A 19,365-nucleotide genomic window follows, 5' to 3' on the forward strand; every position below is an offset into this window, starting at 1 on the left:
TTCCAGAGGTAGTGGCCCATGTAGAGATAAACAATGTAGGGAGAAATTATACCAGGCGTTAAAAGTTGCATAAAGAAGAATTGTTTCAAAACTCAAAAGTTACATAGAAATTACTAGACAAAAAAGGTCCAAAGTCCATCTAGTTCACTTTCTACCATCCTGGTAGTTGCATGATACAACGATAACAGAGTTATTGACTGACTAATCACGGCAATCAATCTCTATCAATTAGTCTACAAACAGACCCAGACATGAGGCTAGAAAAACCTAGTGGACAGCTTTGGAAACCATAGGTCCAAAGTCACCTGTTCCTCCCAAGCATGCAACACTTACCACAACACGTCATGCATCAAATTACTGATACCACTCAAAAGTTAGGGGAGGCAAAGTAATGTTCTCTGGTATACTTTGTGTTTGGTAGAGGAGGGGAAGATCTAACTAAGTGGCTGGCAACCACGATGCCATTTTCATTCATAAGGATATTTTCCTGCTGAGGAGGACTGATACAGGAGTGATGAACTGAGCTTAAAATAGAAACAATGAGACTTCAACAGAATACAGAGGCAGCTATCAAGAACAATTTAGGTTGGAGACAAAAATCAGATCCCAAACAAGACCAATTGAAGGTAGCCAATAGGCATGCATGAACACAGCAAATATCAGATAGAGGAACCAGATAGCAATAACTAGCAGAGAGGGGGTTGGGGCAGGTTAAAAGATACAAATCTATTATAAGACTCACACACACACACACACACACACAAGGAAGATACCTGACTTCGAGGCTCTTGCGGCAGCACGAATGAACTACGTTTATATAGCGCTTTTTACTGCATCACATTCAACGAAGCACTGCCACTGTTGTAATGTAGGAAACGCAACAGCCAATTGGCACACAGCAAGCAAGCACCCACAAACAGCAATGACATACATGATCACATTTTTTTTTAAAGACACACACACACACACACACACACACACACTTAATCCCATGGAAATAAAAAGTTACACAGTGAACTACACACAGAAACATAGAATGATACAGCACAGGAGGCCACCATTCGGCCCCTCGTGCCTGTGCCGGCTCTTTGAAAGAGCTATCCAATTAGTCCCACTCCCCCGCTCTTTCCCCATAGCCCTGCAAATTTTTCCCCTTCAAGTATTTATCCAATTACCTTTTAAATTTATTAGTGAATTATCTTCCACCACCCTTTCAGGCAGTGAATTCCAGATCGTAACTACTCGCTGCATAAAAAATGTTTTCCTCTTGTCGCCCCTGCTTCTTTTACCAATTACCTTAAATTTGTGTCCTCTTGTTACTGACCCTTCTGTCACTGGAAACAGTTTATCCTTATTTACTCCATTAAAACCCTTCATAATGTTGAACACCTCTATCAAATCTCCCCTTAACCTTCTCTTCCCCAAGGAGAACAACCTCAGTTTCTCCAGACTCTCTTAGCAATTAAAGTCTTTCATCCCTAGTAACATTCTAGTAAATCTCCTTTGCACCCTCTCTAAGGCCTTGACATCCTTCCTAAAAAGTGTGGTGTTCAGAATTGGCCACAATCCTCCTGCTAGGTCCTAACCAGTGTTTAGCATAACTTCCTTGTTTTTGTACTCTGTGCCTCTATTTATAAATGTGGAGATGCCGGTGATGGACTGGGGTTGACAATTGTAAACAATTTTACAACACCAAGTTATAGTCCAGCAATTTTATTTTAAATTCACAAGCTTTCGGAGATTTTCTCCTTCCTCAGGTAAATGTTCTGAACATTTACCTGAGGAAGGAGAAAATCTCCGAAAGCTTGTGAATTTAAAATAAAATTGCTGGACTATAACTTGGTGTTGTAAAATTGTTTACTATTTATAAAGCCAAGGATCCCGTATGCTTTTTTAACAGCCTTCTCAACTTGTCCTGCCATCTTCAAAGACTTGTGTTCATACACCCCCAGGTCTCTCTGTTCTTGCCCCTTTAAAATTGCTGGACATCTAACTTGAAAAGGGCAAAGCTACAGGTCTCCAGATCAGAATATAAAAAGAAAGACGGCTTGCTCTATGAAGGGTATATGAAAACAAGGAGGTTATTTTAATGGAGCACTTAATTCAACCAACCGAATAGGCAATGCTCAAGTGGTTTGAAGTCAAAAGTTGGGAAACCCAATATGCGGGTTACTCCATGATGCGGTGAGTCAGGGAAGGCATGACAGGAAGTAGACATTTTGCCTTTATAACAGTAAATCATCCAGATAAAATACAAGAAATGGAAATTGTGGCATTCTTGGGGGACTGCAAGCAAGGCCTTATCTGGGATTACACCTTGACTCAGTGGTAGCACTTTTGCATCAGAGTCAGAAGGGGTGGGTTCAGGTCCCACTTCAGAGACTTGAATACATAATCTAGGCCAACAGTGCAGTGCAATTCTGAGGGAGTGCTGCACTGTTGACGGTGCCGACTTTCAGATGAGACGTTAAAACGAGGCCCCATCCTCCATCTCAGATAAAAGATCCTATGGCACTATTCGAAGAAGAGCGGGGGACAAATGTTCCAGCCAACATTTATCCCTCAACCAACATCACTAAAACAGATTACCTGGTCATTCATCTCATTGCTGTTTGTGGGACCTTGCTGTGCGCAAGTTGGCTACTGCGTTTTCTACATTAGAAGAGTGACTATACTTTAAAAGTACTTCATTGGCTTTAAAGCATTTTGGGACGTCCTGAGATTTTTACGGCATTGGGTATTCTAGGTAAAACATGGTGATGGAGAAAATTGGTTGAAAAAAAGAAAAAAAATTTGCCTTCATATAAGACTTTCTTTAGTTTTACACTATCTCTCACTTCTCTTGACACTGGAGAGTCCTAAAAGGTAATGCGCTTCGACCTCTAGGTAGCATTCTATTAAGTTCCACACAAAAGACTGCTGCAATAGCTTAAGGCATCGGGTATTCTAGGGAAAGCTTGGTGAAAATGAGGAAACAGCAGGTACTTGTTAGAGAAGGACTGTCAGTTGGCAGGATGTTTTGAGTGCAGGGAGCAATGCTGGGGCCCCTACAGTTTCCACATAAACAACATGGATTCGTAATCATAATGACCGTTGGTCAAATTCATATATGCAGGTTGGAGGAGGAAGGAGGAAGGAGGAAGGAGCCCAGGAAAAAAAGGGACCTAGGCAAAATTTGCAAGTGGTCAGAACCAGGACAGGTGAAGTTCAATATCACATCTGAAGGAATAAACAGGTAACACTTACTCAATGAATAGTGTTGAACTGACTTAAGGAAGAAGTTGAAAGAGGCCTTGGAGGAACAGTAGGCTCCACATCCAGCCATTTTGGAGCAGTAATCAAAGCAAACATATCAGTCATATTGCCAGTCAATAAAATATCAAAAAAGTGCTCTGGTTACATTTAGAGTACTGAGTTTATTTCTGGTCACCAAGACAGCCTAGAACAACAAAGAGAATAACACAAAGGTGACTCCTACTCATAAAAGGTAAAGTTCAGAACTGATATCAGAAACCACTTCTTCAGAGTGATTACACTATCTGGAAAACTGTTCCAGATATTGGTGGAGGAAAAATTTGAATAATTCAAGGTTTCTGTGGAAGATGGTCTGAATGGCCTCCTTCATCTGCACTGATATTTGTGAACAGCATTTTAATGGCGTATTGATACTGCAGAAAAACACATTTATATATCGTAGCTTCAATTTATAAAAACAAAGTCAAGTCATTTCACAAATAGAATATCAACGAGGGAACATACGTCAAACCATGAGGCAACAGGATGGGTGACCTAAGACTTCACTGAAAAGACGGGTTTTGGGATGGTTCTTAAAAAGGTGACGAGGGAAGTAGGCGATTAGGGAAGGAGTTCCAGAAAGTAGGGCAGAGGTGGCTAAAGGATCTGTCAACATGCACGGCTGTCGATGCTGTGAAATCCACTGCTCGGATTACACTGTTTGGTAGATTTCAGAGCACTGGCTGGAACACAAACAACTGCACGCGCACACCTTTCATTAAAAAAAAACTATTCTTTGCATTTGGGCAACACTGGCAAGCCAGTACTTAATGCCCTAAGCAATGGGTACTAAGACAACCACATAGTGCAGGACTGGAGTCACATGTTGTCCAGACCAGGTAAGGTGGCAGCTTCCATTCCCTGAAAGGAAATTAATTAGTGAGCCAGTTGGGTTTTTGCAAGTTTTCATGGACATTTACTGGTCCACAAATTACCAGATTCAGTGAATTTAATTTTACAAATCCCACATGGTGGGCTTTGAACTCATGACTTCTGGGTTGCTAGTCTAGAAGTATAACCACTAAGTTACCATACCCTGCACACAAAAGATGCCATCATGACCAAGTTCTTACAGATCAGCAATGTATGGGTAGACTGAGTACACTGGTGAACAAGTGTGCATGGACAGTTATTCCCAGAGACAACTATACTCTGCAAGGTAAAGGGGAGAAAATCAGGCCACAATGGGGACAGGAGCTCCACAACATAAATGGGGTCCAAGTGTGCTCATGTACACATACACCCATTGTATAGTATCACTACCTACTATCAGTGTCATGAAAGGTCACCTCTGGTTATATGTAATCTACAATGAATGAGAGGCAATTTCTAAACTTTGGAAATCTATTTGGTAGCTACAGTTGTAAGGTGACAGTTTGGTGCTAGTATCACAGGATGAGGCTCCACTGTTTTTGGGAACAAAGCATTTTACACAAAGAACTTGTGGGTATAATATCAGGGAGCAATAGGCTTATGAAAATGGCCCATATGGCTCACTTCAACCTCCTTCAGCCAGCACTGGAACAGACAAAATTCCTCCTTCCACAACTTAAAATGCAAATCCGCCTTGAATCACCTGACAGCAAACTAACTATTTAGAGCTATGCCCGGACTGGACGTCAGCCAATCCCTGCCTGAACACCGCTGATGGATGCCGGGGACCAAGACTACAACCCCAACTACAGGCAGCATATCACCTACTCTAATGAATGAAGGGCAACTGCATCCTCATTACAACAGAAGCGACCTGTCCATAACAAACAATTTAATCTTTCAGCAATTTTCTACTTTTGTACTGCAAAAATAACCCAAGATTATAAAAGAATTAACCTGATGTTAATTGAGGTGCACTCAAACAAACGGAGAACGGTTTCATTTGTGGTTGTACTTACTGCAAGAGGAAGAATGAATGCCCAAAAACAAGAAAGTGGTGCAGGAAAAAAAATCTTCAAATCTCCATGTGAATTTTGTCCTTTTGGGCACTGCACTTTTAAAAATGTCTTTTTATTTTGAAGAAAGGTTTAAAGGAATTGCTCAAATCTTTAAACTGGTGTAATTTTCATGCCCTGAATTAGAATTTTCACAAGTGCTCCCTCGTGACATGCCCATATCTACAGCAGGGCATGAGCAGCTGCCCTCCGCACCCTGCTAATGAACTCAGTGTGCCAGTTAAAGGAATTGCAAAAGTAACCCAAATGCAATCAACCTTCCCCTCCCAGCTCAATCAAGGCACGTACCATTCCATGGAACCACACTAAAGTTTATATATGGAATTATTTTCACAGTTGAATAAGCCAGTAAAACAGACTGCAGCTCTTTTTTTAAAAAAAAGTTAATACTCATATCATGAATGGGCAAAGCCCAAAGTGATCATACAGGTTAAATAAGATCACAGCTCCTGTCTAATTAATCAATAAAAGGAACTGCTTCAAGTCAGGACAGCAATGTCCAATTACATGCGCAATTTCAGCACTGGCTGCACGAAATACTTTCCCTTGTTCTGAATCCCTTCTATATATAGGTCTCCAACTTTACACTCCCGTCACAAGACAGGCTTCTTCCACAGGTCAGCAGTTCCTTTGGCACTGTACATACTGAGGTTTTGGCTGACACACACACAATGTTTCCGCTAAGCTTCCAGCACTCATCGATTTGATAGGTCACAACACACATACCTCTCCATCTGCAATGAACAGCAGAGAAACGTGAACAAACTACTGATGGACTACCCACCACAGTGAGGTTGTAATGAAGCACATTACTGCATAGTAACCAAAGTAAGCATTCCCTCTTCAACTGCTCCCCCTCTCCCTCCTGCTGTAGTCTCAAGCAAACAGCAAAAATACATTGATATTACATCAGAATAGAATATTCTGATTTTTTTATTCGTTCATGGGATGTGGGCGTCGCTGGCGAGGCCGGCATTTATTGCCCATCCCTAATTGACCTTGAGAAGGTGGTGGTGAGCCACCTTCTTGAACCGCTGCAGTCCGTGTGGTGATGGTTCTCCCTCAGTGCTGTTAGGAAGGGAGTTCCAGGATTTTGACCCAGCGACAATGAAGGAACGGCGATATATTTCCAAGTCGGGATGGTGTGTGACTTGGAGGGGAACGTGCAGGTGGTATTGTTCCCACGTGCCTGCTGCTCTTGTCCTTCTAGGTGGTAGAAGTCGCGGGTTTGGGAGGTGCTGTCAAAGAAGCCTTGGCAAGTTGCTGCAGTGCATCCTGTGGATGGTACACACTGCAGCCACTGTGCGCCAGTGGTGAAGGGAGTGAATGTTTAGGATGGTGGATGGGGTGCCAATCAAGCGGGCTGCTTTGTCCTGGATGGTATCGAGCTTCTTGACTGTTGTTGGTGCTGCACTCATCCAAGCAAGTGGAGAGTATTCCATCACACTCCTGACTTGTGCCTTGTAGATGGTGGAAAGGCTTTGGGGAGTCAGGAGGTGAGTCACTCGCTGCAGAATACCCAGCCTCTAACCTGCTCTTGTAGCCACAGTATTTATATGGCTGGTCCAGTTAAATTTCTGGTCAATGGTGACCCCCAGGATGTTGATGGTGGGGGATTCAGCGATGGTAATGCCGTTGAATGTCAAGGGGAGGTGGTTAGACTCTCTCTTGTTGGAGATGGTCATTGCCTGGCACGAATGTTACTTGCCACTTATGAGCCCAAGCCTGGATCTTGTCCAGGTCTTGCTGCATGCGGGCTTGGACTGCTTCATTATTTGAGGGGTTGCGAATGGAACTGAACACTGTGCAATCAGCAAACATCCCCATTTCTGACCTTATGATGGAGGGAAGGTCATTGATGAAGCAGCTGAAGATGGTTGGGCCTAGGACACTGCCCTGAGGAACTCCTACAGCAATGCCCTGGGGCTGAGATGATTGGCCTCCAACAACCACTACCATCTTCCTTTGTGTGGTCACTCCCACCTCACCTCTGGAATTCAGCTCTTTTGTCCATGTTTGGACCAAGGATATAATGAGGTCTGGAGCCGAGAGGTCCTTGCGGAACCCAAACTGAGCATCGGTGAGCAGGTTATTGGTGAGTAAGTGCCACTTGATAGCACTGTCGACGACACCTTCCATCACTTTGCTGATGATTGAGAGTAGACTGATGGGGCGGTAATTGGCCGGATTGGATTTGTCCTGCTTTTTATGGACAGGACATACCTGGGCGATTTTCAACTGAGGGGGCAGACAACTTAACGTCACATTTGAAAGACATTACCTCCTACAGTGCAAACTCTCCCAGTACTGCACTGGAGAGTCAGCCTGGATTATGTGCTCAGTCTCTGGAGTAGGCTATTTGATTGCAGGCAGCATCAAAGCCAAATCAGATCAAGTCCTCATCCCAACCCCCTCCCATCACCCCAGCTGGATCATTGAACAATGGTCAGCTGGACCATTAAATTCTTTAAGTATTGATCAAAAGGTAAGATCTCACACAACTTCTGCAAAATGTCATGGCTGGGGCGCACTCAGAAAAACGTGCCCAAAATGCGCTGGACAGTTTTGTCGAGGTGAAGTTATGCTCAAGTTTTTGCGCAGCCTCATTAGCATAGGCACCAACGTAAAATCTCCCACAAATCAACACAATCAAGCAGCGGAATCGAAAGGAATCGACTTGGACAGAACCAAAGGGGCTTCAAGGGGTTGGGGTGGGGGCGTATAAAAGGTAATGAAAAATAAATTCCCTTCAGAGTGAAGCTGAAGATCACAAGGTAAGACATCTCTCTCTTTCTGCAAACTTTTTACATTTTAATCTCTCCTGAGCAGTGTGCAAATTAATGTGCCCTTAAAAGATACAAGAGCAGTGAGTAATTTTAATCTGAGCAGTGTGATAATTTAATTAACTTTTCTGGTCACAAGTGTTATGTACAAAGATCAATTGACTGGAATTTAAATTCAAGTATTTGCTGCAGCTGGAGAAACAGGCCAGTCAGTGGCTTGAATTGACTGCTGGTCACTGCAGGTCAGATGATGACGGCTGGATTCACGTGACCACAGGTACCTGTGCGCCCGAGGATCTGGGCACAATACAATGAACCTTCCCAAACAGGCGCAATCGTCTTTCCAAGCTGGGGGCGTGGACTGCTTCAGGCAAAGGGACTTTTGAACTTGCGTATAAGATACTCAAGCGTAAAGTAGTTATGGGCACAATTCACTTATGCTTAAAATTCTGATCTTAAACTACATCAATAGAAATAGAGTTAAAGTCTGCAATCAATAGCGTTAAGTATTTAGGACCCCTGCTCACCCTTATGGACACATGTCATCTTGAACAGCCATATTTCTTTGATATGCAAACATCCACCAGTATTTGGGATTTTAGTCTGGCAGCTAGGTTTCCTTATCACCAAAAAGAAACAAATCTTCCACTAACCCAGTAATGGAGCCTTGTTCTGTAGCATTTCATTGTAACTGGCCGTCAGGATACCCACAGGGTTGCTGGGAACAAACAGTCCTTCTTGAACAAGCCGCTCACAAGTTTGCATCAGCGTAGTGGAAAATTGGGATGGATCCACGCCATAATCCCACCATCCTCCAACTCCATCTGCCACCCCTGCAAAAAAAGAGAGGAGAAACATTAAGACATCGTAAAGAGCACTGGTCCCCTTCGAATTGTGACTGGAACATGGTTTTTGTTGGGGGAGAAGGAAGAGGAGCTTGGAAGGAACGGAGTTCTACAGTTCAGCAGACTTTCCATTTGAAACTGGAATCCCACCTGGATCAATACCATTGCCTCATGGTCAGACCTCTTATGAACGAATATTCTATAATGATATCAAGGTGAGCAACGACCTGCAGCAAGCTTAAAATTGGAAATCGCTACTCATAACAGGCAGAAAAATACAGCAACTAAGAAACTGCTTTCACACAAGAGTTCGCCTGTGCTGCTGTAACAGGCACCTTTTAAAGATTGACTAGATTCAAATTGGTCAAGTCCAAGAGCTAGAAACACATGCACTGAAACTGGACCCAAGGAAGGTTCCTCCCTCCTGCTCCTATTCACATGGGGGTACAGTAGTGTAGTGATTATGTCACCTAACTAATAATCCAGAGAACACAAGTTCAAATCCCACCATGGCAGTTTGAGAATTCAAATTCAGTTTTTTAAAAAATCTGGAAATAAAAAGCTGGTATCAGTAAAAGTGACCACGAAGCTGTCAGATTGTCATAAAAACCCAACTGGTTCACTAATGTCCTTTAGGGAAGGAAACCTGCCGTCCTTTCCTGGTCTGGGCCTATATGCGTCTCCACACGAACATGGTTGACTTTTAAATGCCCTCTGAAGTAGTCTAGCAAGCCACTCAGTTGCATCAAAACTGCCAGCTGTTTAAGGCAGCCCACTACTATTCTCAGGGCAACTAAGGATGGGATAATGAATGCTAGCCTTGCCAGCGACACCCACACCCGAGAACGATTAAGAGTCCTGGACAGCAATATGCAGCACATACAACTGAGATTTTTCTGTTCTCTCAGTACAGAGATGGTGACAGCCCAATTCAAGTAACTATAAAGAGTGTGAACAGTATCCACATCGCTCAACATAACCAACAGCAGCCAAAAAATTACTTTACCGGTTGTGAATTGCACTCTTGAAAAATAAGGCCCCAGTCAACTCGCAGCCCCTGCAGTTAATGGAATTCATAAGGCAAACTTTAATGCATTCAAATTGATTATTCCCTCTCAATATCAATATGAATTATAATGGGAACTCTGAGAAGCAGCAGAAAATCTAACCTAAAGACAAATTACTCATTGCAAAAATACTTATTCTTACTTACAGCTGAGCATCTAATTTGTTACCTAGGCAACATCTTGAGGATAACTTGCAATCTCTCACACCTATCGATGTTTTAGTAACCCTGTATTTGCTGTTTTTCAGTACTCCTTGTTACTTCTCAAATACCCCTACAAGAATGGTGAATCACTGAGTTTTACTTTTTGCCCTTTCAATAATTCTGTAACGAGCAATATATAACCAGTTTTGACAGCTCCCTTGAACATTACCCTAGTTGCCTGGCAACCAGTGCATTCCATACCTCCTGGTGTCGGAACAGGTGGGTGTAACAGCCAATATTACGCCCATCCATCACATCATTTACCCATACTCATGGCCTTTATCTGGATTTATTAAGGAGATAGTTTTCTTGATTAACCACTACCAATTCTCCTTGTGACCCTCAAACAATATGCGCACAAGATGAGAGCTTGCATTTATATGGCGTCTCATCAAGCTTTGAAGATGTACTTGTCAGCCAACATTACAATGTTCATTTTTATCATCATCAGCTTTTCTTGTGCCAGTTCAAGATCCCCCTTCCAGTTCAACCAGTTTTCAATGTCTGTCTGTAGCACCATGAATTATAAGCTGGATAGCCCAGTGGTGAAGGATAGAATACTGGAGCCTGGTCTTCAGTTGCTTCCAAGCCTTTACTCACAGAGCTCCACATCACACCCACCACACCCTAGATAAGCGCTCTCACATATGGATACAAGAGAGCCCCAATTGATACACATCACCTGAATACAATTAATGCTAATTGATATAAATAACATGATACAATTAACATCATGCGGAGTTCTTTCTTCGGAGTTCATTGTCCAACTTTCAAATCCGAACACACATCACTGCAGTACACTAGTTTAACTTTAGTATGAAGGAATTTCTGTACATTAAACAAATTACATTCTTTTATGAATTGCAATGCTTCATCTGCTGTAAGGAACAGAAAGCACAAAAGCAGCTCACTACGTCTCCAGTAATCAACAGATTCAAAATTAAGTATTAAAATAAGAGTAATAACTAATTACTGCATGCAAATTGTGATACCCTCTCCAACTCTTACTAGACCCCGATACCCCTTTTCCCCCCAAACCCTCAGTGCTCCCACACGCCATCGCCCCAGGTCTACATCCAGTATTATCCTTTCAACCACACTGCCTCAACTCTCCACTACCGCTACACCTGGAATACTGTGTAGTTTGGTCTCCTTATCCAAGGAAGGATAGACTTGCCTTAGAGGCGGTGCAACAAAGGTTCACTAGATTGATTCATGGAATAAGAGGGTTGTCCTATGAGGAGAGGTTGGCTCAAGTCTAGAATGAAAGGGGCATAGTCGTAGGATAAGGGGTCGGACATTTAGGACTGAGATGAGGAAAAATTTCTTCACTCAGAGGGCTGTGAATCTTTGGAATTCTCTACCTCAGAGGGCTGTGAATGCTCAGTCGCTGAGTATATTCAAGACTGAGATCGATAGATTTTTGGACTCTCGGGGAATCCAGGGATATGGGATCGGGCAGGAAAGTGGAGTTGAGGTAGAAGATCAGCCATGATCTGATTGAATGGCGGAGCAGGCTCGAGGGGCCGTATGGCCTACTCCTGCTCCTATTTCTTATGTTCGTATGTTCCTATTACTGACTTCCTACCAAAGGCAATCTTGAGTTGCCCATTTTGGATATGTAAATGTGTGATCAGAATTAGTGATGTTACTATATTGTGTATTATTAGGAAATAATTTAACTCCCGGGCTAGGGATAACATATGTGACCATTAGGAGTCAGACCAAGCCGAATAACTGCAACAGACTGCATGGCACCCAGACTGCATGGCACCAGAGCTAATACACCCACAACCTGAACGATGTTGCCAGGGAAGGAGTTCAACACAAACCACCGACAAGGAACCATGTGTGTTACAGCAGATAGCGGTACCTCAAACTCATTTGTAACAAACTATTAAAAGTTACCGATGATTTTCCATTTACTAGACACCCATGGATTTAGCATACACAGTCATGTTTATTATGTACAGTAAATAGAATCTATAGCAGACACAGGCCATTCGGCTCAACTGGTCTTTGCCAGTATTTATGCTCTATACGAGCCTTCTCCCACCCCTCTTCATCTTTTGCATTTATTAGACAACTAATTTCAAGGATATGGGATAATACTGTACAATGGTGACCAATATCAAAGAACAGGTAAACCTGAGGAAATAGATCTAAAGACAGAGTACAATTCCTACCCAGCATTAATTTTACAAACAAAAGGAGTTGGGTATAGATAATGAGAGACTACTACTACACAGGACCATCCTGATGTTGGATCTGAAACCATAACCAGCAACACGCCGGTCAGTAGAAGCAAATACAGCCGCCAGAATCCAGCTAATAATGTTGACATGGGCTGGACCAGGGTTATGTCCCAGTTACAGAAAAAAACTACACTTGTGATATTTCTTATAGAAAGGGAGATTGTGAAAGGCGACTGGCAGTCAATATAAATGGAAATAGCAACAGCTTTTATCAGCATATATGAAAGGACAGTCAAAGAAGGAGTAGGATCACTTAGCAAAGAAGGAGCCTTCTTGTACTTGTGAAAAAAAACATTGGCAGAGGATCCAAAAGGAGTTGGTATATTGAGGGAATGGCAAATATAAGTATTTCACTTCAATTATTATAGGTAAGAGGGATGGGAAATTACATGTTTTTTTAAAAAAACAAAGACTGTTAGGACATAAAATGCCCAACCAGAAATAGTGGCGGAAGCAAAATATATGATGGATTTTTAAAGGGCAATGGATAAATCTGAAAAAGAAAAAATTAAAAGGGGACGGGAACAAGACTCAAAGAGCCGGCTCTGGCATTACGGGCCGAATGGCCTCCTGCTATACTGTAAACTTCTATGAATGTACAAAGGCGACAGTGGGACTGTAGGGATAGATGGGGAGAATGGAGATAAAGATCCAGAACGAAACTAAAAGAAAGTTAATGGTACTAAAAAGTAAATCTCTATCCATTAGGCCTTGATAGTATCCATCCCAGAATACTAAGGAAGATTGGGGAGGAGATGGCAGAGGCACTAATCAGCACTTTAAAGACATCTATGGAAATAGGAATTGTGCCAAAGGATTGGGGGCAGGGGGGGAATGTTACATTCCTGTTCAAAAAAGGGATCAGCCAGTTAGTCCCACCTCATATCATAGGATGAAATTGGTGAACATGCAATCAGGGACAGTCTGCATAGATTTGCAAAGGGCATATCATGCTTGGCTAGTTTAACTGAATTTGTTTTGAGGAAATCAGAAGGAAATGGATGTTGTATCTGTAAATTTTCGGAAGGTCTTTGATAATGAGTCTCTTTTATGCAGCACCTTAATAAAAAGTAATGTCGATATTGGATAAAGAGATGACTAAAGGACAGAAACCAGAGTAAGAATGTTTCTTGGATTGGCAGAAAACATAACCTATAAATATGCGAGGGAGTCAACATGTAAACTACAACTATCAGCGGCCCATTCAATTCCTGGGAACTGACGTGTTATGGGGATAGTGTGGGGCACTAGGAGAATGGAAAATCTTAAAATGGACACGAGATGGTGCACCATATGCCCTTATAAGCATGAAGTATTTATTCATCCTTACACTGCAGTTCTGGGTCTAATTACATAAATGCAGCAATTATTAATGACTCACTAGATCCTGGATCTGATCCATATTTTGCTTGCTGTTTTTCATGAAAGCTGATAAGAGCTGGTATAATTGTTCCAACAGTTTTTTAAAACTCCACTGAAGGCTCATATCCTTGTTTTCGAAGGGCCACCAACAGCTCCCAATATTTTGGCAAATACTGTATCCATTGTCGAGAACACACAGGAACACAGGAATTGCTGGATGAAAAAAGATCAAGGTCCATCTGGTTCGCCATCTACCATCTTGATAGTTACATGATACAATGATGGAATTGTTGACTAATCACAGCAATCAATCTCTATCAATTAGTCTCCAACAGACCCAGACATGAGGTGAGGAAAACCCCTAGTGGTGGAGAGCTTTGGAAAGCATGGGCACAATTGTAAAAGGGAAAAATGGGTGGGTTGGGGGCATTCAAAATCAAAACCATTTCGGACCTGCCCCCAACCCACCCACTTCCAACTTTCACCAGGGCGGGCGACCAACCCGCTCCCAGGAGGTGGGTTGGTGATTAAACTTTTCAACGAGGCTGCGGGCCTCCATTTCTCCAGAGTTTCCAATTTCAACCCCTGGGGGCCGGGATTCCCGGGCCTTCTCTTTTACGCCACATGAAAGGATGTGAGAAGGCCCGAAACTAACAGGTAAGTGCCTTTCAGGCTTAGCTCGTGGGCCTGGAGGAGCAGGAGTGCTTCCCCCAGGCCCAACAAGCCAACCTGCAGCGGCACCCCAATGATCGCGGACTCCCATGATGACTTCCGATTCTCCTCCCCCAACGATCGCAGACCCCTGCGATGATCCCCGATCCCGTCAACCCCCCCCCATTCCTCCCAAGAACACTACAACTACAACGGTTTACGTCTCAAATTACTCATGTACTGTATCCCAAAATATTACTTTCTGAAAGAAATCTATCTAATTTGCATTTGAATGAATCAACACGAGCTGTTTCCACTGTGTCCCTCGGGAGCCTGTTCCATAGATTGACCACTCGCTCACTGAAACATTTCCGTAGATTAGTTTGAAATTTACCCCCCTTCAAGCACAGGTCGTGTCCTCTGGTTCTACTGTTCTGGATAAGGTGATTCAGCTTGTCCTGGTCTACATTATCTAGTACCTTTAGAATCCTAAAGACCGCAATCACATTATCTCTCAATCTTCTCTTTTCCAGTGAGAACATATAACCACTCCTCATAATCCAATCCCTCCATCATACTGGTTGCTCTCTTCTGTACCCTTTCAGAAGTTGCAGTATCCTTTTTGTACTACAGTGATCAGATCTGTTCAAAAACTGAACCCGAGAGATTACACAGTTCAGAATATATGCATCTATCAGGACAGGGTTATATGGGCTGAATCATCTCCTCTAAATTTTGGGATAGTTCTGAATCAGAGAATATGGGCACTTTTAATAAGCACTACTACGTCCCACAAGAATGTTTCAATGTCTTAACCTGCTTGCTAGATGCATTTCTGTTGCATTATTAAGGGTTTTGGTAAGAGTAAACAAGGAGAAACTGTTTCCACTGGCAGGAGGGTAGGTAACCAGAGGACCCTTTGGAAACCATGGGCACGATTTTAAAAAGGGAAAAACGGAGGAGCAGGCCCAACAAGCCAACCTGCAAAGACCCCCCAATCGATCGCAGATCCCCCCCAACCGATCTCCGACCCCTAACGATGACCCCCAATCCTGCACCACCCCCTCACCTCCTTAGAACCAGAGGACAGAGATTTAAGGTAATTAGCAAAAGAGCCAGTGGGGAGATGAGGAGAATTTTATTTACGCAGCGAGTTATTATAATCTGGAATGAGCTACCTGAAAGAGTGGTGGAAGCAGATTCAATATAACTTTCAAAAGGGAATTTGATAAATACTTAAAAGGGGAGAAAATTGCAGGGCTGTGAGGAAAGAGCAGGGGAGTGGGACTAACGGGACATCTTTTTCAAAGAGCTGGCACAGGAATGATGGGCCAAATGGCCTCCTTCTATGCTGTAAATTTCTATGATTCTATACACCCCCTCTCCCCATCCAAGCACAATCACATACCATACTTTATTGTTCTAGCCCAAATTGTGTGAAGATGGCAAGCTACTTCTGAAACAGCACTAACTGGCCCATTTACACACTCTTGATTCTCCAGACAGCAACATTACAAATTACTACAGCATTGTACTCAGTTTACACCATGGAAATTGCTGTCAGGCACTATCTCGAGATTAAGTCATTAGGATTACAGTGACGGGGGGGGGGGGGGGGAGGGGAGAACGGAGAACGGGGGGGGGGGGAACGGAGAACGGGGGGGGGGGGGAGGGAGAACGGGGGGGGGGGGGGGGGAGGGAGAACGGGGGGGGGGGGGGGAGGGAGAACGGGGGGGGGGGGGAGGGAGAACGGGGGGGGGGGGAGGGAGAACGGGGGGGGGGGGAGGGAGAACGGGGGGGGGGGAGGGAGAACGGGGGGGGGGGGAGGGAGAACGGGGGGGGGGGAGGGAGAACGGGGGGGGGGGAGGGAGAACGGGGGGGGGGGAGGGAGAACGGGGGGGGGGGAGGGAGAACGGGGGGGGGGGAGGGAGAACGGGGGGGGGGGAGGGAGAACGGGGGGGGGGGAGGGAGAACGGGGGGGGGGGAGGGAGAACGGGGGGGGGGGAGGGAGAACGGGGGGGGGGGAGGGAGAACGGGGGGGGGGGAGGGAGAACGGGGGGGGGGGAGGGAGAACGGGGGGGGGGGGAGGGAGAACGGGGGGGGGGGGGAGGGAGAACGGGGGGGGGGGGAGGGAGAACGGGGGGGGGGGGAGGGAGAACGGGGGGGGGGGAGGGAGAACGGGGGGGGGGGGGGAGGGAGAACGGGGGGGGGGGGGAGGGAGAACGGGGGGGGGGGGGAGGGGAGGAGAACGGGGGGGGGGGGAGGGAGAACGGGGGGGGGGGGGAGGGAGAACGGGGGGGGGGGGAGGGAGAACGGGGGGGGGGGGAGGGAGAACGGGGGGGGGGGGGAGGGAGAACGGGGGGGGGGGGGAGGGAGAACGGGGGGGGGGGGGGAGGGAGAACGGGGGGGGGGGGGAGGGAGAACGGGGGGGGGGGGGGAGGGAGAACGGGGGGGGGGGGGAGGGAGAACGGGGGGGGGGGGGGAGGGAGAACGGGGGGGGGGGGGGGAGGGAGAACGGGGGGGGGGGGGGGAGGGAGAACGGGGGGGGGGGGGGGAGGGAGAACGGGGGGGGGGGGGAGGGAGAACGGGGGGGGGGGGGAGGGAGAACGGGGGGGGGGGGAGGGAGAACGGGGGGGGGGGAGGGAGAACGGGGGGGGGGGAGGGAGAACGGGGGGGGGGAGGGAGAACGGGGGGGGGGGGAGGGAGAACGGGGGGGGGGGAGGGAGAACGGGGGGGGGGGGAGGGAGAACGGGGGGGGGGGGGGAGGGAGAACGGGGGGGGGGGGGAGGGAGAACGGGGGGGGGGGGAGGGAGAACGGGGGGGGGGGGGAGGGGGGGGGGGGAGGGAGAACGGGGGGGGGGGAGGGAGAACGGGGGGGGGGGGAGGGAGAACGGGGGGGGGGGGGAGGGAGAACGGGGGGGGGGGGGAGGGAGAACGGGGGGGGGGGGGAGGGAGAACGGGGGGGGGGGGAGGGAGAACGGGGGGGGGGGGGAGGGAGAACGGGGGGGGGGGGGGGGAGGGAGAACGGGGGGGGGGGGGGGGGGGGGGGGAGAACGGGGGGGGGGGGGGGAGGGAGAACGGGGGGGGGGGGGGGGGGGGAGGGAGAACGGGGGGGGGGGGAGGGAGAACGGGGGGGGGGGGGAGGGAGAACGGGGGGGGGGGGGGAGGGAGAACGGGGGGGGGGGGGGGGGGGGGGAGAACGGGGGGGGGGGGGGGAGGGAGAACGGGGGGGGGGGGGGGGGAGGGAGAACGGGGGGGGGGGGGAGGGAGAACGGGGGGGGGGAGGGAGAACGGGGGGGGGGGGGAGGGAGAACGGGGGGGGGGGGGGGGGAGAACGGGGGGGGGGGGGGAGGGAGAACGGGGGGGGGGGGGGAGGGAGAAGGGGGGGGGGGGGGAGAACGGGGGGGGGGGGAGGGAGAACGGGGGGGGGGGGGGGGGGGGGGGGGAGGGAGAACGGGGGGGGGGAGGGAGAACGGGGGGGGGGGAGGGAGAACGGGGGGGGGGGAGGGAGAGGGGGGGGGGGAGGGAGAACGGGGGGGGGGGGGAGGGAGAACGGGGGGGGGGGGGGGGAGGGAGAACGGGGGGGGGGGGGGGGGAGGGAGAACGGGGGGGGGGGGGGGGGGAGGGAGAACGGGGGGGGGGGGGGGGGAGGGAGAACGGGGGGGGGGGGGGGGGGGGAGAACGGGGGGGGGGGAGGGGAGGGAGAACGGGGGGGGGGGGGGAGGGGAGGGGAGAACGGGGGGGGGGGGGGGGGGAGGGAGAACGGGGGGGGGGGGGGGAGGGAGAACGGGGGGGGGGGGGAGGGAGAACGGGGGGGGGGGGGGGGAGGGAGAACGGGGGGGGGGGGGGGAGGGAGAACGGGGGGGGGGGGGGGAGGGAGAACGGGGGGGGGGGGGGAGGGAGAACGGGGGGGGGGGGGGAGGGAGAACGGGGGGGGGGGGGAGGGAGAACGGGGGGGGGGGGGGGGGGAGGAGAACGGGGGGGGGGGGGGAGGGAGAACGGGGGGGGGGGGGGGGAGGGAGAACGGGGGGGGGGGGGGGGAGGGAGAACGGGGGGGGGGGGGGGGGGGGGAGGGAGAACGGGGGGGGGGGGGGGGGGAGGGAGAACGGGGGGGGGGGGGAGGGAGAACGGGGGGGGGGGGGGGAGGGAGAACGGGGGGGGGGGGGGGGGGGGGGGGAGGGAGAACGGGGGGGGGGGGGGGAGGGAGAACGGGGGGGGGGGGGGGGGGAGGGAGAACGGGGGGGGGGGGGAGGGAGAACGGGGGGGGGGGGGGGAGGGGAGAACGGGGGGGGGGGGAGGGAGAACGGGGGGGGGGGGGAGGGAGAACGGGGGGGGGGAGGGGGAGAACGGGGGGGGGGGAGGGAGAACGGGGGGGGGGAGGGAGAACGGGGGGGGGAGGGAGAACGGGGGGGGGGAGGGAGAACGGGGGGGGGGGAACGGAGAACGGGGGGGGGGGGGAGGGAGAACGGGGGGGGGGGGGGGGAGGGAGAACGGGGGGGGGGGGGGGGAGGGAGAACGGGGGGGGGGGGGGAGGGAGAACGGGGGGGGGGGAGGGAGAACGGGGGGGGGGAGGGAGAACGGGGGGGGGGGGAGGGAGAACGGGGGGGGGGGAGGGAGAACGGGGGGGGGGGGAGGGAGAACGGGGGGGGGGGAGGGAGAACGGGGGGGGGGGAGGGAGAACGGGGGGGGGGGAGGGAGAACGGGGGGGGGGGAGGGAGAACGGGGGGGGGGGAGGGAGAACGGGGGGGGGGGAGGGAGAACGGGGGGGGGGGAGGGAGAACGGGGGGGGGGGGAGGGAGAACGGGGGGGGGGGGGAGGGAGAACGGGGGGGGGGGGGAGGGAGAACCGGGGGGGGGGGAGGGAGAACGGGGGGGGGGGGAGGGAGAACGGGGGGGGGGGGAGGGAGAACGGGGGGGGGGGGGGGAGGGAGAACGGGGGGGGGGGGGAGGGAGAACA

At 49.6% G+C, this 19,365-nt stretch overlaps 2 protein-coding genes across 6 annotated transcripts in view; one reads left to right on the forward strand and one right to left on the reverse strand.

Moving 5' to 3' along the window:
- The window catches only part of LOC137344755 (protein phosphatase PTC7 homolog), a 61,440-nt gene extending 51,031 nt beyond the window's left edge, over window positions 1–10,409 (reverse strand). The window contains exons 1-2 of the mRNA XM_068007882.1: window positions 10,406–10,409; window positions 8,680–8,859 (exon numbers count right to left, since the gene is read on the reverse strand). Of these exons, the coding sequence (XP_067863983.1) occupies window positions 8,680–8,859; window positions 10,406–10,409 (184 nt within the window). The remainder of the gene's footprint in view (window positions 1–8,679; window positions 8,860–10,405) is intronic.
- Window positions 1–19,365, forward strand: part of LOC137344773 (SH2B adapter protein 2-like) — a 566,922-nt gene that overhangs the window by 498,492 nt on the left and 49,065 nt on the right. The gene's annotated exons all lie outside the window — the stretch shown is intronic.

Source organism: Heptranchias perlo, chromosome 28 (assembly GCF_035084215.1).
Source record: "Heptranchias perlo isolate sHepPer1 chromosome 28, sHepPer1.hap1, whole genome shotgun sequence".
In the NCBI taxonomy this organism is placed as follows: domain Eukaryota; kingdom Metazoa; phylum Chordata; class Chondrichthyes; order Hexanchiformes; family Hexanchidae; genus Heptranchias; species Heptranchias perlo.